Raw genomic sequence first — 23,334 nt, 5'->3', positions numbered from 1 at the left:
ATGGGGGATGAATTACTATATGGGGGTTGAATTACTATGGGGGATGAATTACTATATGGGGGTTGAATTACTATGGGGGATGAATTACTATATGGGGGATGAATTACTATGGGGGATGAATTACTATATGGGGGATGAATTACTATGGGTGATGAATTACTATATGGTGAATTAATTACTATGCTTACTATGGATGGCATGGTAGTGGCTGGGCTGGCCAGCAGCTAGTCCGGCCCCCGGGTCCAATATATGAACCCATTGCGGCCCTCAAGTCAAAAAGTTTGCCCACCCCTGCTCTAGAACATAGGGAGGGAGAATTCAAATAGCCAGTCTGAACTTTTTTCGGTGCCGAGCCAATCCCTGGAGAGCTGTGCCCAGATGGTGTCTGGGAAGCTGATAAATAGTCTGGAGCTCTGGAGAGATTGTCTTTCCCCCGCAAGGAGAGTTCCCGGGCTCAGTGAGCTGTTGCCCTTGAGGCAGTGTATCAACTGGGTTGCTTTCCTGTGAGGTTTCAGTGGTGTAGGGACCTGGAAGTGACCTGGAACTGACTGCAGGACTTCTCCAAAGGGATCTGGTCCTGAGAAGGACTGTCTCACTCACTGGATTGTGTCCAGAGGAAGCTGGAAGCTGTGCATCTGTCGTGAGGGTTTGTGAGTAAAGACCCTCACATTTACTTCAGGAACGGATTGTCTTCTAACTGCTGTTTGCTAATCGTTGGAGTATCCCATGCTCTAAAGTCCTACAAGCAATAAACTACAAAAGACAACCCCTAGACTTTTTATTGGAGGTGTGTATACTGGACTGCAGATCTCACTGGTAACATGGGCACGGGGGGTGAGGTGCGTGTAGTGGAGTGCAGATCTCACTGGTGGCATGGGCACGGGGGGTGAGGTGTGTACTGGACTGCAGATCTCGCTGGTAACATGGGCACGGGGGTGAGGTGCGTGTAGTGGAGTGCAGATCTCACTGGTGGCATGGGCACGGGGGGTGAGGTGTGTGTAGTGGAGTGCAGATCTCACTGGTGGCATGGGCACGGGGGGTGAGGTGTGTGTAGTGGAGTGCAGATCTCAGTGGTGGCATGGGCACTGGGGAATGAGGTGTGTGTGTGGTGGAGTGCAGATCTCAGTGGTGGCTTGGGCACTGGGGAGTGAGGTGTGTGTAGTGGAGTGCAGATTTCAGTGGTGGCATGGGCACGGGGGGTGAGGTGTGTGTAGTGGAGTGCAGATCTCACTGGTGGCATGGACACGGGGGGTGAGGTGTGTGTAGTGGAGTGCAGATCTCAGTGGTGGCATGGGCACTGGGGAATGAGGTGTGTGTGTGGTGGAGTGCAGATCTCAGTGGTGGCTTGGGCACTGGGGAGTGAGGTGTGTGTAGTGGAGTGCAGATTTCAGTGGTGGCATGGGCAATGGGAAGTCATCATGTACATCCCATACACCCTGTACATCCTGTACATCCCATACAACCCCTACATCCCATGCACCCCGTACATCCCCTACACCTCCTACATCCCATACACTCCATACATCTCATACAACCCCGTACACCCTGTACATCCTTGTACACACCCTACACCCTCTACATCCCATACACCCCCTTCATCCTGTACATCCCCTGCACCCAGTACATCCCTTACACCCCATACATCCCTGTACACCCCATACATCTTGTACATCCTGTATATCCCATATCCCATACACCCTGTACTCCCTGTACATCCCATACACCCTTGTACACCCCATACATCCCCTACATTCCGTAATCCCCTACATACCATACACCCAGTAGATCCCCATGCACCCCATACATCCCCCGTACACCCTGTACATCCTATACGTCTTGTATATACCCATACACCCCCTACATCCCGTACACCCCTGTACACTCCATACATCTTGTACATCCCCGTACACCCCCTACATTCTACACCCTGTACATCCCATTCACCCCCTACATCCCCGTACACACCTGTACACCCTGTACATCCCTATACATCCCAGTACATCCCTATACATCTTATATCCCTGTACATCCCATACATTTTATAATGGGGTGCCTCGGGACTTTCCATAATTTTAAAGGGTGCCTTGACTGAAAAAAGGTTGAGAAACCCTGCTCTACATCTCATACACCCCTGTACATCCCCTACACCCCTGTACATCCCCTATACCCCTGTACATCCCCTACACACCGTACATCCTGTACATACCCTACACCCCCTACATCTCGTACATCCCCTACACACCGTACACCCCCTACATCTCGTACATCCCCTACATCCCCTATATCTTGTACATCCCGTACATCCCATACATCCCTGTATATCCCCTACATTCCATACACCCCATAGCAGATATACAGAGAGGTCTGCAGGAGACCTGAAAAAAGATGTGCAGTTATTATTTTTGTACAAAAGGTAAACTTATCCTTTAATTGAACAAGCTGAAGTTAGAAGCTGATTGGCTCCCATGCACAGCTGCACCAGATTTTGAACTCTCCAGTTTCAGTAAATCAAGCCCTAGAAGTCTCATCTACCACCAGTAGAGGGACTCACAGCTCATAAGTGCAGTCATGTCTTGCAGTCCATTCACAACTTCCACCAGCCCCACACTGGAAACTTCATCCTGACCTTGTCCTGGGATATAAACCTGAATGCACTAATCATGGTTGCGATGCTCTGCAGGCTTCAGTGCAATAAATGCAAATAGTTTTTAGTTTAGTAAGGTAGGTGCATTTATTACATTTTTGCAGAAGGTGGATGGTGCCTTTATACATGCTGGGGATGAACACGTGACGTTTTGGTGTGTTTTTTGCCGTGGTTTGCTTTTTTTTTTTTACTTTCCTTGTTGCTAGGCAGGTTTAAAACACAAAACACGGCAAAAATGCATCAAAAACACAATACATGCTTTTCTGCAGCATTTCCATTGAAGTCTATAGAACCAAAAAACTGGTGTTCAAAAAAGTCCCTGACCCTTTCCAAAAAACGCATCGGGTGAAAACGCGGAGATGTGACCCTGTCCCATAGGAAATCATGTTCAATGGACTGTACTGCGTTTCTGCAAAACGCTGCGGAAAACACTTCGGTGTGATGCCGGGGTTAACGTGAGTCATTCCAGGACATTCCCCGGCACCACCTTCCCCTTTGTACTCCGCCATTGCACTGCTGCTGCATACGTCACGTTATATGCAGATTGTACCAAGTGCAGATAACGGGGGGGGGGGGCAATGCGGGGATCCTGTGTCTGCCTCCATTACACACAATGTATCCAGTCTGATCTCTTTTCAGATGGATACAATTCTTTGTTGTTACATTGTATCGCTCGCTCTCTGTATTCCCAGCAGTGCGTTTCTTGTCTTCTACCCTCCATGGAGAGGTGGAGGAGTCCATCTCTGGGTTCCTGGAGATCACACTGTGCTGTCTGTATGCATGTATGCTGGGGAGGGAAGAGGGGTGCAGGCTGATGGGAGGGGTGCAGGCTGATGGGGGAGGGGTGCTGACCGACAATTAAGAATAATAATTGGACATTAATGGATTCAGTTGAGCGATAACAGATCATATTGTTTGGAGAAGGCAGTGCCAGGCCTCTCATTAACTCTGTGCCAGCCGGGTCCAAAGTTCAGCAAAGTTACGTCGGAGGAGGAAAGACGCGGGCACGCTGCCGCCAGGGCTGATCATTTCTTGTACGGCGAGTGAGGTCTGAAGATCGGCACCTGGGGTGAGTTCACATTCATTCGTCCCATTCCTCTTCATATAGATGTGTATATGGAGGGGGAGGGGACTCCTGTCTGGTGAAGAGTTGTCACTGGGACAGGAAGTGAGGGGAAATCTCTCTAAGGACCCTTCCTTGCTGGGTGGACTCCATTCTGATGATCTCGCAGATCCTTCGCTGATTGGAGCAGAGCGGGCAAATGACACGTCCGTGTCTGCTCAGTTCCTGCAGAGTGACCACCGACAGAGCCTGTTATATAGAGGGAGGGGGGGGGTTGTAAACATATTCTGCTGTCCATTTACACCCAACCTTCCTCTGATCCAATCTGCCTAAATGGAAAATGATAGAGCCCCTTACATTTTTTTTTTGTGTGCGTGCCGAGTTCCCAGGTCTGTACACCCACTGTGCCCATTATGAGGAGTTCCCACCATCCCTGTGCTGAGTTCCCGGGTCTGTACATCCGCTGTGCCCATTATGAGGGGTTCCCACCATCCCTGTGCTGAGTTCCCGGGTCTGTACACCCGCTGTGCCCATTATGAGGGGTTCCCACCATCCCTGTGCTGAGTTCCCGGGTCTGTACACCCGCTGTGCCCATTATGAGGGGTTCCCACCATCCCCGTGCTGAGTTCCCGGGGCTGTACACCCGCTGTGCCCATTATGAGGGGTTCCCACCATCCCTGTGCTGGGTTCCCGGGTCTGTACACCCGCAGTGCCCATTATGAGGGGTTCCCACCATCCCTGTGGTGAGTTGCCGGGGCTGTGCCCATTATGAGGGGTTCCCACCATCCCTGTGCTGAGTTCCCGGGGCTGTACACCCGCTGTGCCCATTATGAGTGGTTCCCACCATCCCTGTGAGATTTCTCTCTATTTTATGCTGTGGACAATGTAACTGGAAGAGCTGAAACACACAAAGAAGGGAAAGGACACCGGAAACTCCATGGTGGACAGGAGAAGGGTCAGGAATTATGGTCGGGATGACTCTGCTGGCCGGGTTCCATCCATGATTAAAATCTCACTTTTGTGTGGAGAGAACCACTGAAGTCATCTGGAATAAAATCCTTCTCCATCAGGTCTGATGTGTGGAGTTGTATACAGAAACGGTTACATTGTTTATAGACTTTATTGCCAAAATATGACTTTGTTTATTTTATAATTCTAGCATAGAGTAATGCCGGCCATAGACAGGTCAAAAATCGGCCGATTTTCGCATTGTTAGTGGGTTAATTGGTCGGCCATTTTTCAGGGTTTTGGCACTTTTTTTTTTATTCAGTAAAGTTGGAAAAAAATCGGCCAATTTTCCCGGCAATGATGGGCAGATCAGCCGATCGTTTTACCGATTAAAAAAAATCTGCGCATGAGCCGTGACCTGCAAGAAGAAGGAAAAGAAGAATTCCAGTCCGCTATTATATTTTATATGAAAAGTCTTGCGATTGCAACAATGTATCTATTTGTATCCAAATAAAACCATCTGTATCCGAAATGGATACAAATAGATACATTGTTGCAATCGCAAGACTTTTCATATAAAATATAACAGCAGAGCTCTCTTCAGGGACAGAAGTAATTAAATGCCGGCCGTAGAGGGGATGAAAGACGGGATGATTTATTTTTACCCTTGATGGTAATGTCGGCCTATTGAACGACTGATTTTTCATGGTTTTTTTTTAAAAAAACGGCTGGTTTTCGACCCATCTATGTCCTGCATAACAAAGGTGGTAACAAATCAGAAAAACACATTTGTAGCATTCTGCTGACATTCAGCAATGTGCGATTTCATGGCCCGCAGAACAGAGATTCCGCAAGGGAGTCGCCTTTCCCTACAAAATGTCGCTGAAAGCTGAAGTATCACCTGCTTATATTTCTCCTTCTCTGGCTCCTCCTCATCGACCTGCTAATGAAAGTCCTGAACAAAGCCTTTTACTTTTCATGTCACACTCCATCTCCTTTCTATATTGTATGTTCATCTTGTCCATGCAGATTAAAGTGATTGGAAAGGACACCCCCCCCCCATAAAGTCCCTTTTATATATTGTATGTCTTTTTTTTTTTTAATAAAACAAATGTTTTTTTTCTGATTTATAACTATAGGTGGTAATCTGAGTCGGCAATGTCTACACAGCTGTTTGAAGGAAAGGAGCACGCCTCGTATTATCAAAAATTCAGGTTTGAGCCACCGCAAGAAATAATCGACCTTATCTTCAGTTTTGTGGATGAAAGGGTGAGAGACGCTTCCCTCTGCTAAAAACAAAGTAGAATGACTTCGCTTGGATAAGTAGAGCCACTCCAGTTTATTAAAGGGGGTGTCCAGCCAAAACTTTTTTTTTTCTCTCTATTGGACAGAGCAGGGAAGAGTGCTGTCAGATTCTCACTACTGTCTGTGACTCGATAGGGAAATTTCCCCCACCTTCCTGTCCCAATTAATGGTGCCCCCAGGGACAGCAAGTGAGTAAAAAATCAAGACCATGACAGAGGGTCTAACTCTTTCATGCTTTATTCAGAACACCAAAAAAATTTTTTTTTTTTTTATTCCTATTTTCCAAAATAATTCATCAACTTCTCAAATATTATTTTTTATTATTATACAGGATTTATATGGCGGCAACAGTTTGCTCAGAGCTTTACAAATTGAAGGCATACATTACAGTTACAATACAATATGGTACAAGAGGAAACAGAGGGCCCGGCGCGCTAGTTCTTACAATCTAGGAGGAAGGGTTGAGTGATACAAAAGGTAATATCTGTGGGGGGGATGGGCTGATGGAGGAAATAAATGGCAGTTTACTAGGTAGAAGCAGGATAGGCTTCTTTAAAGAGAGAGGTTTTCAGGGATCGTCTAAAGGTGGATAGATTAGGAGATAGCTGGACAGATTGGGGTAGGGAGTTCCATAGGATGGGAGAAGCTCAGGAGAAGTCCTGGAAGTGAGCATGGGAGGAGGTGACATGGGAACTAGAGAGCAGAAGGTCTTGGGAGGATCGAAGAGAGCGGTTTGGTTGATATTTTGAGACCAGGTTGGTGATGTAGCTGGGGGCAGAGTTGTGGATGGCTTTGTAAGTTGTTGTTAGTATTTTGAATTTTATTCGTTGGGCGAGTGGAAGCCGGCGGAGGGATTGGCAGAGAGGGGTGGAGGACACTGAATGGAGGCCAGTGGAGGGATTGGCAGAGAGGGGTGGAGGACACTGAATGTAAGGTCAGTGGAGGGATTGGCAGAGAGGGGTGGAGGACACTGAATGTAAGGCCAGTGGAGGGATTGGCAGAGAGGGGTGGAGGACACTGAATGGTTAGTAAGGTGGATGAGCCTGGAAGCAGTGTTCATGGTGTACTGGAGGGGGGGCAGCCTATGTAAAGGTCATCCAATGAGGAGGGAGTTGCAGTAGTCGAGGCGAGAGATGACCAGGGAGTGAGTTAGGAGCTTTGTGGTATCATTGGTTAAAAATGGGCGTATTCTGGAGATGTTGCAGAGGTTGAGGCGGCATGATTTGGACAGGGATTGGATGTGGGCCTGAAAGGATAGTTCAGATTACATAGTTACACCTAGCACCCTGGCATGCGGGGGATGGGTTGATAGTGTTGCTATTGATCCTGACCGAGAAATCAGGGGAAGAGGCACATGGGGGAGGAAATATTATGAGATCAGTTTTGGATAGATCAAATTGCTGGTGGGTTGCTGGCTGCTACCAAGCCATCTAGCTGGGCTGCTCCTTCCTTGCCACGCAGGTGGTCCTCTCTCAGCGGGCCAGTGAAGTTCCAAGTTTTCAGCCTCCCAAGGTCCTCTGTCTGCAGGTGAGCCCCTTTCCATCTGGGCCCCCTGATAGGCTCCGGCCCCAGCCTCACATCATTCTTTTTTTTCCACCAAATCTCTCCTGCTGCTGAGCAGGCTCAATCACTTTTAAGGGTTGTCCTGGCCCCTTGCCAAGCCTCCTCATGGGGATTGTTCAGGCACCCTCAAAAGTGCCAATCAGCCACTCCTTAGATCCACCCACTGCTTCTGGAACTTTCTCCAAAGTTCTAGTGCAGTGAGAAATTCCAGAGGGCTGGTCTGCAGAGCCTCTCAGCTCTGACCCAATTTTGAACCCCAGCTAGCTATTCCTTCCAGGCTGCTGCTCAGCCCTAGCTAACAATTGGAGTCTAGTTCCCCCTAGCTACCTAGGAGGGTGCTACAATTGTTAAACAGGATTTATATAGCCCCAACAGTTTGCGCAGTGCTTTACAAAACGATGATCATGATTGGCTTTCACAGTGGTCACATGATCGGAAGCCTGGCCCATTAGCCCCTGATTGGGAAAGGTGGCCAAGAGCTGGCTATGATTCAATCACTGTGCTGGGATTTCAGCACAGAAATCTTGGCCTTCTATGGACTACTATGTGTGGTGTGTGGACTCTAAAGCCCACCCTCTTTGCAGCCACACATATGCATTACGTGGGCGGCGAGAGGTTGGACTGAAAACAACAGCAGTGTCCCTCTGATATATTTTGAGGATGTTTTTGTCTTCCTAGCTGCCTAAACCCTATGGATTTGCCGTGGACGTTGGCTGTGGAACGGGGCAGAGCACAAGAATTCTCTCTCCGTTCTTTGAGAAAGTCCTCGGAACCGACATCAGTGAGGCTCAGATAGAGGAGGCCAAGAAAGCCCCGGGGTCACCCAATGTCACATACAGGTGAGGACATTCTTCAGTGAATCCGTTATAAACAGACCGACCCCATTGTGTCCTTTGGGGCATTGATGGGGCAGAAAAGTCAGAAGCACAGAGTCCAGGGTGGGGCTGTAAATCTAACTAAATGGGGTCACTAATTCTAGCCTAACCTATCGTCCCTGCAGTGCCTGTCCAGCTGAAGAGGTGCCGGTTGGTGACGCCTCTGTCGATCTACTAACAGCCTGCGCTGCTGTCCATTGGTTTAACATTGAGAAGTTTCTAAAAGAGGTAAAAAAATGAATCTTCTCATTTTTAATTTTTCTGACTGCTGCACCTTGTAAAATGTGCTGTACGTTACATATGCCTGACCACTGCATTCTGTACACTGTGCTGCATGTTAACAGAATCTGCACCCCTGAACATTGTGTTGTATACAGCTGTACAATGCATGCATTTTGTTTTTTACATACCTTCTACATTATGATTTAACTTGCATACCCTTAACTGCTGTGCTGTATATTGCATTCAGTGGATCACTGCATCTGCTCATTGTGCTATGCAATACATACACCAAACTGAACTCCAATAAGTCAAGCCACACAGCAAAAGCCTCTGCTCCACTGTTGTTTAACCTACTGACACCGACAACTCCTGCCGGAGGCCAATGCACTGACGCGTTTCAACCATCACAGAACCTAATCGTTAAATCCTGTGATGGGCAGGGGCGGACTGACAACTCATGGGGCCCCCGGGCAATGGGGGATTATGGGGCCCCTGTGTCCTTGCCCAAACTCAAAAAAGCCTATGAAAAAGGTACCAGGGGCATCTCATGGGGGCCCCCTACTGACCCTCGGGTCCTCGGGCAGCGCCCGAGTTTCCAAATGGTCAGTCCGCCCCTGGTGATGGGTAAAACACTTTAGGGGTGTGGCTTCCAGCAGGAGTTGTCAGTGGAATAAACAGTGGAGCACAGACCTTTGGTGTGTGACTTGACTTATTGAAACTTAGAGTGGAGTGGGATCAGAGTGGACTCCTGGGCTTGAGCACCCAGCTGGTATATAGGAGGTGAAGGAGGATACGGGTTGCTCGTGAGTGGTGATGCGGGTCGGGATCGTTGAAAAAATGACGGCTGCACTCTGTACACTGTGCTATATATTACATATACCAAACTGCTGCACACTAAACACTGTGCTATACATTACATACCTGTGACGGGAGTCACTTTGGGTGGGGGGGCCAAGGAACCCAGCTCACTTTGGAGAGATGGGGAGACCCCTGTCTCAGCTCCCCCTATCCCTATTATGTGTAAATCACCCTGTGCCTGTTAGGGGTACAGGGTGATCTGTCCTAATATTGGGGTGGGGGGGTTGTTGATTGTTTAATGCCATGTGGTTGCATCCCATTGTTCTATTGTGTGTCTTGCTTGGGAGCAAACTATTATGGGATATGTGTTTGTGTATTGGCTTGGTGGGGGTGTTTCCAGCAGCCCTCCCTCCTGATGGGACTGTCTGCTGGTGTGTCTCTTGTTACTAAAGGTAGATTGCCCTGCCCTGTGTCATTATGCGGGGGGGGGGGGACTGTCCCCTTGAGTGTATATATCTTGTATCTGTGTCTAAAATAAATGAGTCTATTTCCTGGTTTACTTCAAGACTGGTGTCGTCTAGTATTGTATGGTCGGTGGTGGTGTCTGAGGTCGGTGTTCGGACAGGGAAGCGGTATTCTAACGGAAGTACCCAAGTGCAGAATGGAGTCGGTTCCGTTACAATACCCCAAACTGCTGCACACTAAACACTATGCTATACACTAGATACCCCAACTGCTGCGCTCTATACACCGTGCTACACATTATATTCCAAAATCACAGAAGTCTGTACGCTAGATTATACATTTTTTTTTTTTTTTTTTTTTTTTTTTTTTTTTTTAATTTGTTTGATACTGTCATTATTTCATCCTGTTCAGTGAATGGGGCACATTTTTGCTGATATTATAATGTAGACGTCATCATTTCAGGTGGATCGGATCTTAAAGCCACGAGGTTGCCTCGCTTTCTTCTCCTATCTCCCCCACATGGAAGTTCACTACAAGGAGCGCTCAGAACAGATGAGCCAAGTCTTTGCAGACGTCAGTATTGAATGTTTTTGTGTTTTCAGTACCCCTTGTTTTGCATACTGCAAGTGATAAGTAGCTCTGTTATGATATAAAAGTTCGATGTAAGGATTTAGAAGCCTTTGGTCAGCTAAGCTTCATTAATTCTGTACTATAAAGGGGCAATTCAACTTTTTTCCCCTCCCCCCTTCCTCTATCACTTTTGGACACTTTATTTTTTGGGGAATCGAGAACCTATTTTTGATAGGTACCTGCTACCGCTTCTGCTTGGAACACCTAGGCCCCACCCTTTTTTGCCCACAGCCTTCTGGAACCCATCGCAGGTCCCAAAAGTCTGCGGAACCATTCTGGTAGTACAGTGCGACTCACACATGCACAGTGGGAAGCCATCTGTAAAGCTGCAAGGAGTCACAGCCAGCTCCGTTAACCTGCCGGCACCAGGGACCTGAAGACCAGTAAAGAACTGACCCAGGTGAGGACGAAGCTGGATCCTTGGACAGGCGAGTGTCTTTGTTAAAAGTCAGCAGTTACAGGATTTGTATTTGTTGGCTGGACTGAAGATCCTTAAGATGTCTGCTTTAAATACAGTACTAATATTACTAGTAATATTAGGAGGTTCTTTGCACTCCTGGTTCGCCACTCCCGGTCCTCCGCTCCTGGGTCTTCCGCTCCCGGTCCTCCGCTCCTGGGTCTTCCGCTCCCGGTCCTCCGCTCCTGGGTCTTCCGCTCCCGGTCCTCCGCTCCTGGGTCTTCCGCTCCCGGTCCTCCGCTCCTGGGTCTTCCGCTCCCGGTCCTCCGCTCCTGGGTCTTCCGCTCCCGGTCCTCCGCTCCTGGGTCTTCCGCTCCCGGTCCTCCGCTCCTGGGTCTTCCGCTCCCGGTCCTCCGCTCCTGGGTCTTCCGCTCCCGGTCCTCCGCTCCTGGGTCTTCCTCTCCCGGTCCTCCGCTCCTGGGTCTTCCGCTCCCGGTCCTCCGCTCCTGGGTCTTCCGCTCCCGGTCCTCCGCTCCTGGGTCTTCCGCTCCCGGTCCTCCGCTCCTGGGTCTTCCGCTCCCGGTCCTCCGCTCCTGGGTCTTCCGCTCCCGGTCCTCCGCTCCTGGGTCTTCCGCTCCCGGTCCTCCGCTCCTGGGTCTTCCGCTCCCGGTCCTCCGCTCCTGGGTCTTCCGCTCCCGGTCCTCCGCTCCTGGGTCTTCCGCTCCCGGTCCTCCGCTCCTGGGTCTTCCGCTCCCGGTCCTCCGCTCCTGGGTCTTCCGCTCCCGGTCCTCCGCTCCTGGGTCTTCCGCTCCCGGTCCTCCGCTCCTGGGTCTTCCGCTCCCGGTCCTCCGCTCCTGGGTCTTCCGCTCCCGGTCCTCCGCTCCTGGGTCTTCCGCTCCCGGTCCTCCGCTCCTGGGTCTTCCGCTCCCGGTCCTCCGCTCCTGGGTCTTCCGCTCCCGGTCCTCCGCTCCTGGGTCTTCCGCTCCCGGTCCTCCGCTCCTGGGTCTTCCGCTCCCGGTCCTCCGCTCCTGGGTCTTCCGCTCCCGGTCCTCCGCTCCTGGGTCTTCCGCTCCCGGTCCTCCGCTCCTGGGTCTTCCGCTCCCGGTCCTCCGCTCCTGGGTCTTCCGCTCCGGGTCTTCCGCTCCCGGTCTTCCGCTCCTGGTCCTCCGCTCCTGGGTCTTCCGCTCCCGGTCCTCCGCTCCTGGGTCTTCCGCTCCCGGTCCTCCGCTCCTGGGTCTTCCGCTCCCGGTCCTCCGCTCCTGGGTCTTCCGCTCCCGGTCCTCCGCTCCTGGGTCTTCCGCTCCCGGTCCTCCGCTCCTGGGTCTTCCGCTCCCGGTCCTCCGCTCCTGGGTCTTCCGCTCCCGGTCCTCCGCTCCTGGGTCTTCCGCTCCCGGTCCTCCGCTCCTGGGTCTTCCGCTCCCGGTCCTCCGCTCCTGGGTCTTCCGCTCCCGGTCCTCCGCTCCTGGGTCTTCCGCTCCCGGTCCTCCGCTCCTGGGTCTTCCGCTCCGGGTCTTCCGCTCCTGGGTCTTCCGCTCCTGGGTCTTCCGCTCCTGGGTCTTCCGCTCCTGGTCCTCCGCTCCTGGGTCTTCCGCTCCGGGTCCTCCGCTCCTGGGTCCTCCGCTCCGGGTCTTCCGCTCCTGGGTCCTCCGCTCCTGGGTCTTCCGCTCCTGGGTCTTCCGCTCCTGCACCCAGAGCTCTCCTACCTGTCTATGAACTGCCCCTTGGTGTCCTCATGTGCAGAGCTATGGGCTTTGCATTGCATTTGATGATGTCAGAGGACTAGGGGTAGACTGACAACTCATGGGGCCCCCGGGCAATAGGGGATCATGGGGCCCTGTGTCCTTGCCCACACTCAAAAAAGCCTATAAAAAAGGTACCAGGGGCATTTCATGGGGCCCCCTACTGACCCCAGGCCCTCGGGCAGTGCCCGAGTGCTTGAATGGTCAGTCCGCCCCTGCAGAGGACTTGCGACTGCTGGACCGTAGCACAGAAGAGGCTGCGGAAACCAGTCTTAAAGTCTGGAGGGAGCCTGTGTGAGTGAAGGAGTGGGTAATTAAAAGTGCTTTTTGAGGCTCCCCAATTAACCCCTGTAGTGCAGGGTCAGCCCCAATGCTAGGGGGAACATTTCCTTTCTCTGCAGTTCAGCTTTAAGCTTGACATTTCTCTTTTGTTGAGTGGGGGAAGTTGTGACGGGGACACCCACAGCTCTAATTTTGTCCAATTCAGCAGGAATCACGTTTTAGGCCTATGTGGCCATCTCTATTGAAAGCCAGTTGAACGTTTTGGTAAATCAGATAAATACATCTCAGGTGTATCAAATCAAAAGGTGTACAATGTCTTACAGTGTGCTTGAGCAGAAAACCAACAACAGTCTGAGTAGAAAAGCCTGTCTCCTGCCAGCTGCAGCAGAGAAGGATCCTTGCTCCCTGTGTGGAAGCAGTGGTCTCTCTTCAGAGATCTGACCCCTTACTTGCTTATTCACAGCTAGGGCTTTCCAATGCACAGGGAGTATGAGCTTCACTGACTTGCAGAGCTGTAGGTCTGACTCCACAGGGAGCACGTTGGACCTCGGCAAAGAGGCCACTGCTTCAACACAGAGAGCAAGGGTCCTTCTTTTCAGCCACTGGCAGTGGATGGGCTTTTCTACTCCGGCTGTGGCTGCTTTGTAAAGAAAATTACCCGTAAGACTTTGTACACCTTTATTTTGATGCACCTGGAATGTATTTATCTGATTTTAAAGGAGGTTCAACTGGATTTTAACGTGGACCCAACTTTTTAAATGTACAGTAAGTTCATCCTAAATGAATTATTGTAAAATCACTATTGTCCCAATGTGTAAGGAAAAAGATTTTATTTATTTTCAGGTGGAAAATATTCTGGCTCCATATCAGCACGAGAAGGTTCACCATGTGAAGACTGGATACAAGGAAATATTTGAATCCATCCCTTACACCGACAAAAGAAGGTCCGACTACTTCTATAGATCACTCATCTGATACGGTGTAACCTCTTGTCACCCTTTAATGGGTTCTTTGCATTCACATTGTCATATTGCCATATCTTTTCACAAAATGGTTGAAAGGGTTAATAACTGTAAATAGGATTCCCTGCTGATAGCAGAATGTAACCAAATGAATGCTGGCATGAAAAAAAAAAAAAATGTGGGGGTCTCCTCCCAATCCATACCAGGTTTTTGGGGTATGGTATGGATTTTGAGGGGAACCCCATGCCAGAGTGTAAAAATAAAAATGTCATGGGGTCACCCCATGATCCATTCCAAACCTTTACCTGAGCATGCAGCCCAGTAGGCCAGGAAAGGGGGGGATGATTTAGTGCCCCCCGAGCCATACCAGGCCGCATGCCTTCAACATGGGTGGGGTGTTTTTGGGGGGGTGCTCCCCTCCAAAAGCACCTTGTCCCCATGTTGATGAGGACAAGTACCCCTTCCCCACAACTCTAGCTTGGTGGGGGTGTAGGGGTTACCCTTTTAGAAACAAGGGGACCCCCAGATCCTAGGTCCTCGCCATGTGAATGATTGATTATGGGGTGACCTCTCCCCCATGTTTACCTGTGATTCGGCAAGTGTCAGCGACGGGACCGGTTTTGTTTTTTTATTTATTTTTCTTACAGGTCGGTGTCCATCGTTATTGACACTGGATTAAGATCAGGGGATGTGGTGTGGGGTTTTTTTTTTTTTTTTTTTAAGGAAATGTCAGAAATGGTGTTTGTATTTTTATTTTACTTTTTGACATTCTGTTTTGGTGAATGAGTAGAGATACTATTTACCCTATACTCATTCACATGGGTGGGGATGAGATCTTGGTAAAGGGGGGGCCTCCAGATTCCGATAAGGCACAGCCACCAGGCCAGGGTAGTGCAGAAGAGGCCCTCATCCACATGGGGACAAGGTACTAATTGCAGAAGCTGCAATTGGTTGTATACTTTGGTATTCTCTGCTTTAGTCACCCTTTTATTTTCCTTTTATACAGCGCTACGGCATATGATCCCACTATATAAATAACTGATAATAGAATTGCTCAGATTGCATTTGTTTTCTTTAACCTCTTCATTAACTCGCAGTGCTATTTTGCCTTACAGGATAGAAAGCGTTGTGACCAAAATCCGAATGCCATTGTCAGGTCTGCTGGGATTTATTCAGACCTTCTCCATGTTCCAGTCGTATCTTAGGAGTGAGCCTGAGAAAGCAAAAGAAACTATAAAAACAGTAGAGGAAAGGTGAGAATGTAGGTGAATAGGACAGGAAGTAGCAGCGGGGAACACAGGACAAGAAAAGTCAAAATCGTGCAGCAGCGTTGTCACCCTGTGGACTGAACGATCTTAGAAGGACATGAAGCTTTAAATAGTCTTTAAGTATACATCAATTTAAAGCCAGAATCTGGCTAACATGTTCAAAGCTGTTACTTTGGACCTTTGGAAAATAGGTCTGTACCTTTGTACAGACTTGGAAATGGTCTGGACGGAGGTGTGGGCCTTCTTTTCTGGGACTGGGGAAAGTGCAGATAGAGTACCCTTGACTTGCAGTGAAGTCAGGGCTTTTCTGCCAGCATGCTATGCTGAGCCCATCTGCAATGATGGCAGATAGAACGTGTCGTAATTTCCATTCATGACACAACTGTGTGAAAAGAACCAAACACAGCCCCCCAAATTAAAAAAAAAAATAAACAGGACTTCCTAGGAAGATGCACCTTGTGATGTGGGTCTTGGGGGTGGGGTATGCATCAGTGTTTCATGTTTTACCTTATATATGAGTGTAATATAATCCTGGTCCAAAAGGTGGACCAAGCCTTTAACCCAACTGGAAGCCAGTAAAAAAAACGGTTTTCATGAAGTTTGGCTTGGAGAGATTGCAGGTATTAGTCTTTGGGAATGATCTCGGAATATACTCCACTGACTTGGCCTCCAAGATTCAGTTTTTTTTCTGGTTCCCCTCCTATCTGTCACAGTGCTCCTTCATTGTTACCTATAATGCTGTCTCCTCTACTCCAATTCCTCTTTCTATAAGGGTCCCCCAAGGCTCTGTTCTTGGACCCCTTCTCTTCCCTATCTACACCTCCTCTCTTGGTCACTTGATAACCTCCCATAGCTTCCAATACCATCTCCAACAACACCCAAATCTCTCCACTCATCTCTTCGCTCCTTTAGTCTCCTCTCGCATTACTAGCTTACTGACATATCAACGTGGATGTGTCACACCACTTCCTTAGACAAAATCCTTCCAATCTGAGCTGATATTTCCCTTAACTCGTGCCCTCCACCCTGACTTTTCCATCAAGATCAATAATACAACTATCAGTTCCCCCCCCCCCCTCACACCAGGGTATTGGCTCTAATCCTGGACTCTGACCTATCCTTTTGGCCCCAAATCCAATCACTATCAAACTTGTAGACTTCACCTCTGTAACACCTTTACAATTCACCCTTTTTTAACCAAAGAAACCACCAAGCTACTCATTCACTCCCTTGTTATCTGTCTCCTTGACTATTGCAACTCCTTTCACATAGGCCTACCTCTCCATAGGCTATCCCCTCTTCAGTCTATCATGATCTGCCAGACTCCTATAGCTTACCACCCGCTCAGTGTCTGCCACCCCTCTCTGCCAATCCCTCCATTGACTTCTGATTACCCAGCAAATTAAATTCAAAATATTAACAACAACATACAAAGCCATCCACGACTCTTCCCCGAGCTACATCGCCAATCTTGTCTCCAAATATCATCCAAACTGTCCTCTCTGCTTTTCCAAGGATCTCCTGCTCTCTAGCTCTCTTGTCTCCACCTCCCATATTTGTCTACAGGACTTCTCCAGAGCCTCTCCTATCCTCTAGAACAGTAGTCTACAAACTGTGGCCCTTTGCTTGCCTTTATCCAGCTCTTAGGGCACTATTCCTCCCACTGACTCAATTGATGGGACACTATTCCTCCCACTGACTCAATTGATGGGACACTATTCCTCCCACTGACTCAATTGATGGGACACTATTCCTCCCACTGACACAACTGATGGGGCACTATTCCTCCCACTGACACAACTGATGGGGCACTATTCCTCCCACTGACACAACTGATGGGGCACTATTCCTCCCACTGACACAACTGATGGGGCACTATTCCTCCCACTGACACAACTGATGGGGCACTATTCCTCCCACTGACACAACTGATGGGGCACTATTCCTCCCACTGACACAACTGATGGGGCACTATTCCTCCCACTGACACAACTGATGGGGCACTATTCCTCCCACTGACACAACTGATGGGGCACTATTCCTCCCACTGACACAACTGATGGGGCACTATTCCTCCCACTGACACAACTGATGGGGCACTATTCCTCCCACTGACACAACTGATGGGGCACTATTCCTCCCACTGACACAACTGATGGGGCACTATTCCTCCCACTGACACAACTGATGGGGCACTATTCCTCCCACTGACACAACTGATGGGGCACTATTCCTCCCACTGACACAACTGATGGGGCACTATTCCTCCCACTGACACAACTGATGGGGCACTATTCCTCCCACTGACACAACTGATGGGGCACTATTCCTCCCACTGACACAACTGATGGGGCACTATTCCTCCCACTGACACAACTGATGGGGCACTATTCCTCCCACTGACACAACTGATGGGGCACTATTCCTCCCACTGACACAACTGATGGGGCACTATTCCTCCCACTGACACAACTGATGGGACACTATTCCTTCCACTGACTCAATTGATGGGACACTATTCCTTCCACTGACTCAATTGATGGGGCACTATTCCTTCCACTGACTCAATTGATGGGGCACTTTTTACTCCCACTGGACACAGTCCGGCTCCCATAAAGCCTGAAGAACAGTAAACTGGCTCTTTGCTTCTAAGTTTGGAGGCCCCTGCCCTAGAACTCCCTACCCCAGTCTCTACTCTTAGGCAATCCCTGAAAATTCAGCTGTTCAGGAAATCCTATCATGCCTGCACCTAACCACTGAACCTTAACTCTTCCATCAGCTCATCCCCCGCAGTTATAACCTTTTTTACCACTTGCCCTACCCTATTAGATTGTAAGCTCTTATGAGCAGGGCCCTCTTAACCCCTTTTGTATTTTATTGTAACTGTACTGTCTCTCTTTAGATTGTAAAGCACTTCACAAACTGTTGGCGCTATAGAAGTCCTGTATAATAATACTGTGCATAAATCCTTTTTCAGGTACCTTCAGATCATGGGGACGTCCTCCATTGAAACGGAGGTTGAACTTTGGCTGCGAAACGTCCTGGTATTGGCTTCTAAACCGTAGTGAAGCAAGGACTTGGGAAAACAACGTTGAATCCTGCAAGACATGGCTGGAGACCCCGCTGATTGGTATTTTACCACATCAGAATTCTGTTAATAGTTTCTGTATGTCAAACGTACCAAAAATCGGGCGTAATTCATAATATAGAAAATCAAACCATGAAGTAAATCCTATATAACTGTTTTGTCTGTGGACATTTACTTTCAGCCACTGCTGTGTAAGAATCATCCCCAATAGCACAGTCCCAATACCGCAGCTTGTTCACAGTTCTCGGGGTGCCAATGGAGCACGTCCCAGAACACAGCAATGCATATATGTATGCATAGGCTGGGTGTTACGTTCCACCTGATGTGCTGCCACATATACGCCTAAGGCATAACAAAGAGGTTAAGCCAATCTTTCTCAACCAAGTCATGAAATAATTTTCAGGTCTCAGGGAACCCCTGCTAAAACCAAACCATTGCAGGTCAGTGAGTAAAAATGTCTCTTACATTGGTGGCTTGTGGGCAGAATGCCCCCTCTGTACAGTGGTGGTCACAATGCAACCTCTACAAATACCAATGGCGTTGACCCCCCCAAAACTATGCAGGAACCATTAAATGGGAGGCCACAAAGCCACAGCTCAAGGAACCCATAGCAACATCTGGAGGAACCCTATGATTCCATGGACTCCTGATTGAGACTGGCTGGATTAAACAAACACTGTAGACCAGAATTTCTCAACTTGTTCAATGCAGAAAAACTCTTGAAATAACTTTCTAGTCTCAGGGAACCCCTGCTGAAAAATACTATATCTGCAACTCATAATACATTAGTGTGATGGTTGGTGGGAAAAATGCTCCTTACACCTGTGGTCGTTGGGAAGAGTTACCCTCTTACAGATCGCTAAAAAGATCAATGGTGTCGGTGGGAACTTATCTGAGAGGAAGACCCTGCTGTACACCTTAATTCATAATAAGGTCAATACCCCTTAGTAAGGACTGGCGTATAGGACTGGCGTATAGGACTGGAGTATAGGACTGCACTATTTGAATAGATTCATTCACAGCCGTGGTTGACCTTAAATGATCACAGAAGATACAAAGTTATATATATTAAGCACTTTTTGTCCTTATTTTGACTTTTTTCCTACATTGTCACATTTAATAATTTGCATCATTTGTTAATTCTTTGGTGTATATACCATATATGACATGATGATAGCACAAAATGTTTACTTTATTCAATATGTTGGTTATATTCATCAAAATCCAAAGCCACTCCACCTTCTCCATTTATAGAGAATAATAAAGAAAACACTAAAACATTGCATGTTCTTCTTGCTTTTACTTTACAACTCATTGCATTCATTTATATCATCTACTAATATCCAAGGCCCCGTTTTTAATAGACCATTTTTGGAGTGGCAGTCATTTGAATGGGCCTTCCTCTGCCCCAACAACACTCACTAAAGAAGCTCAAGAACCAAATGTTGACACTGAGACGAGCATGTTTTGCTACAGCGATTTTTGCACAGCAAAACACGCAACTGTTACCCATGTTTGGGGTGCCATTAAGAAATAACGGCCCCACAAATGCATTACGTATTTTAGCTCGTGTTTCACAAATTTGCAGAAATGCAAATTTTTTTTGCCTGCATTTCTGCAGCGCCCAGATTTGGTACATGGTCCAAGGAGACTTGAGGATTTAAGCTGTTCTTCGCATAAGACGGGGTCAGAGGTCGCTGTCTTCCTGTTGCACTATTTTTGTGGATTTATATTATCACAGGAGTTTTACCTTTTTATTGGTATTGTGGTCATCTTTCTATTTTTGACTCTAGCTCTACGGAGAATATGGAAAGACTGTTAATGTTTGTAGTCATTCCTCGTAGTTGAGGTCTTCCTGGCTTCACATTTGCTTTGCTGGCCTTCTCTGGATTCCCCCCCGTTCCAGCACATCCTTCCTGAGGATTGACGATCAAAACTGGATGGCATACCCAACATGTGGCCGAACCAGAGTTTTGTAAATTGCTCTGTGCTTGAAATCAAGGACATAATTCACACGTGTGGAACAGCATGTAATACATTTTTTTTCAATATCAAAGATTCTCCCAGTGGTGTTCAGTGTAAAAATACAATCTTCTGTTCCTTTTATTATTATCCACAAGCAGCACACCACCTGCAAGTATAATACCCCACTCAGTGGTGTCACCTGGTGCAGTAAAACATGGTGTCATACCCCCGTCTCCCCCAGCCTGACAGGCAGTAGGGCACTGGGCAGGCTAGTGCATCAGCGTGGCTCTCCCCCATTAATATTCTCACTGACCCAATCGCTGTCCTTGGCCCCCCATCACTGTCATTAGTGACCTCATTACTGTCCTCAGACCCCCGTTACTGTCCTCAAGCCCTTCATTACTGAACTCATTCTCCCTTTTAATGTCTTCAGCCCCCCTATTACTGTTCTCAGTCCCCCCAAATAATGTATTTAGTGACCCCATTACTGTCAGCTCCCATATTACTGTCCCCAGTCCCCCCTGTTATTGTCCTCGGTCCTCCCAATTACTGTCCTCAGGCCCACATTACTGTCCTCATTTCCCCCTATTAATGTCTTCAGCCCCCCTATTACTGTTCTCAGTCCCCCCCAAATAATGTATTTAGTGACCCCCATTACTGTCCTCCAGTTCCCATATTACTGTACCCAGTCCCCCCTGTTATTGTCCTCGGTCCTCCCAATTACTGTCCTCAGGCCCACATTACTGTCCTCATTACCCACTCCTAATAATGTCCTCAGTGATCCCATTACTGTTCTCAGTCCCCACATTAATGACCCCATTACTGTCCTCAGGCCCCTATTACTGTCCTCAAACCCTTCATTACTGTCCTCAGTCCCCCCAAATAATGTCCTCAGTGTCCCCATTACTGTCCCCAGTCCCCCTTATTATTGTCCTCAGTCTGCCCACATTACTGTCCTCATTCCACCTATTAATGTTCTCATCACTGTCCTCAGTCCCCCCCAAAAAATATCCTCAGTGACCCCATTACTGTTCTCAGTCCCCCCCCCCCCATTAATGTCCCCAGTGACTACATTACTGTCCTCAGGCCCCAAATTAATGTCTCCAGTCCCTCGATTACCTTTCTCTGACCCCCCCCCCCCCATTACTGTCCTCAGGCCTTCATTACAAAGAAACATGCGGTAACGTGCCTAGCATTGCTGTCATTACTTCATGTTTTACACGCTTTTCAGAGATTTTTATGGGAAATATACACTGGCCATTTTATTAGGTACATCTTGCTAGTACAAGTACTGGATATTTTCTCTTTTCAGACCTTTCTCTGTAAACCCCAGAGATGGTTGTGAGTGAAAATCCCAGTAGATCAGTAGTTTTTGAAATATTCAGACCAGCCCATCTGACACCAACAACCATGCCACGTTCAAAGTTATTTAAATCCCCTTTCTTCCCCATTCTGATGCTCGGTTTGAACTTAAGCAAGTTGTCTTCACTACGTCTAGATGCCTAAATGCATGGAGTTGCTGCCATGTGATTGGCTGATTAGCAATTTGTGTTACCAAGCAATTGAACAGGGGGACCTAATAAAGTGGCCAGTGAGTGTATGTACTCGGGACTGGCGCTTGCACTAGGCAATCTAGGCAGCCGACTAGGGTGCACTGCCACCTAGGGGCACCTGGGCACAGCTCAGGCCAGCACTTTCTTTGTGTGGGATACCGCTACACCATGAATGATCCTTCAGCTGAGGGGAGAGACGGCAGAGGGGAGGAAGAAAGGACAGAGGAAGATGCCGGGTGTCTGAAAACAGTGTAGCAGCTGAGCTGCGGCTCCTTCCAGTGCAGGGGCGGACTGACAACACATGGGGCCCCCAGGCAATAGGAGATCATGGGGCCCCTGTGTCCTTGCCCAAACTCAAAAAAGCCTAGGAAAAAGGTACCAGGGGCATCTCATGGGGCCCCTTACTGCCCCCGGGCAGTGCCCGAGTTTCCAAATGGTCAGTCCGCCCCTGTTCCAGTGTTCCTCTCAGATTCAGTCCGTTACTGGAAGCCAGCTCGTGGCTGCTGATCACTGTGGAGTTCCAGCCATTCCTTCTGTTGCCATTCAAGGTGGAGCTGCGCCTGCGGAGGAAGGTAATGTCCGATTTGATGTTTTGTGTCTGTGTGAGTGTGACCTGGCCGGCCGGACATCCATCACATGTGCAGTGTGTCAGTGAGTGATGACATCATCACGATCCCAGTGCCTGCTGATCTGTGTCAGTGTTGGTGGTGCTGTGTTGTGTTGGATCTGTCACTGCGTGGGATCGCTTAGTTCAGCTGCCTGCTGTCACAGCGTTTTACTTTCCCCCATTGCCTGGGGAGCTCCAGCCCAAGATCTGTCAGAGTGGGTCCATCATCCTCCACTCACCGCAACGGTCACCCTGCCACTGTCAGCCACAGCAACAGTTCATCCGGGACACTGATTCTGTCTTTAATATTGGTGCTCGTGGCATCTTATGGCACTTTTATGTTTGCAAATTAAAAGAAATGTAACAGTTTCATGTTTTGTTGATTTAATATTTTCTACTGTTTTTTTAAATTTTATACATTTCTTTTTTTTGGGGCGGGATGCAAGTATCTGGTCTTGCCTAGGGTGCAAAATAGTTTAGTAGGGCCCTGAGCTTCGCTTCTGCCGCCTCCTGCTTTTTCTAATCTATTTTATTGAGATATTCTAGTGCGCGGTAGCTAGTGACATCACCGGCACATGCGCTCTGGCGGAACGGCATACCTGTACTGTTCCTTTAGAGCTGTGTGTCACACTTGCAACTCACGAACCCAGAAGGAATCCTCTGCAGCGCTGATAGCGATCCACTGGAGGGCTTCGTTCCAAGGTAATAATAAAAAATCCGATACATGTAAATTAATTGGTTTACGTGAAAGTTATAGCGTCTACAAATGGCAGTATAGATACTGGAATTTTTTTTATACTAGTAATGATCACAATCAACAAATTATAGTGGGACTGCGGCAGGTATTCTGACACTGGGGGGGGGGACTGACTAACTGCCAGTGACACCAATACAGTGATCCATGCTAATAAAATGCACTGACACTGAACTAATGACACTGGGCAGGAAGGGGTTAACATC

General features: G+C 48.5%; 2 protein-coding genes across 6 annotated transcripts in view; both read left to right on the top strand.

Moving 5' to 3' along the window:
• The first annotated feature begins 2,568 nt into the window (after window positions 1-2,568).
• LOC149467055 (putative methyltransferase DDB_G0268948) lies at window positions 2,569-19,532 on the top strand. 5 transcript variants are annotated; one of them, XM_089672308.1, is made up of 8 exons: window positions 2,569-2,721; window positions 5,795-5,924; window positions 8,202-8,362; window positions 8,524-8,626; window positions 10,346-10,456; window positions 13,775-13,875; window positions 15,009-15,146; window positions 18,139-19,532. In XM_089672308.1, exons 2-8 carry the CDS (start codon window positions 5,814-5,816, stop codon window positions 18,224-18,226), a joined length of 813 nt encoding a protein of 270 aa, XP_089528434.1. In that variant the 5' UTR covers window positions 2,569-2,721; window positions 5,795-5,813; the 3' UTR covers window positions 18,227-19,532. The 5 variants fall into 5 exon arrangements, with proteins under 5 accessions (XP_089528434.1, XP_089528435.1, XP_089528437.1 ...); XM_089672309.1 differs by lacking the exon at window positions 2,569-2,721 and adding an exon at window positions 3,350-3,422; XM_089672311.1 differs by lacking the exon at window positions 2,569-2,721 and adding an exon at window positions 3,395-3,418.
• A 3,433-nt stretch (window positions 19,533-22,965) lies between these two features.
• The window catches only part of LOC149467054 (uncharacterized), a 30,683-nt gene continuing 30,314 nt past the window's right edge, over window positions 22,966-23,334 (top strand). The window contains exon 1 of the mRNA XM_089672305.1: window positions 22,966-23,076. The gene's annotated coding sequence lies outside the window, so the exon portion shown is untranslated. The remainder of the gene's footprint in view (window positions 23,077-23,334) is intronic.

This window comes from Staurois parvus, unplaced genomic scaffold (genome assembly GCF_062004578.1).
Source record: "Staurois parvus isolate SC_StPar_1 unplaced genomic scaffold, SC_StPar_1.0 ptg000125l, whole genome shotgun sequence".
NCBI lineage: Eukaryota > Metazoa > Chordata > Amphibia > Anura > Ranidae > Staurois > Staurois parvus.
The sequence above is the reverse complement of the archived record's forward strand: the minus strand, read 5'-3'. Positions and strand labels throughout refer to the sequence as shown.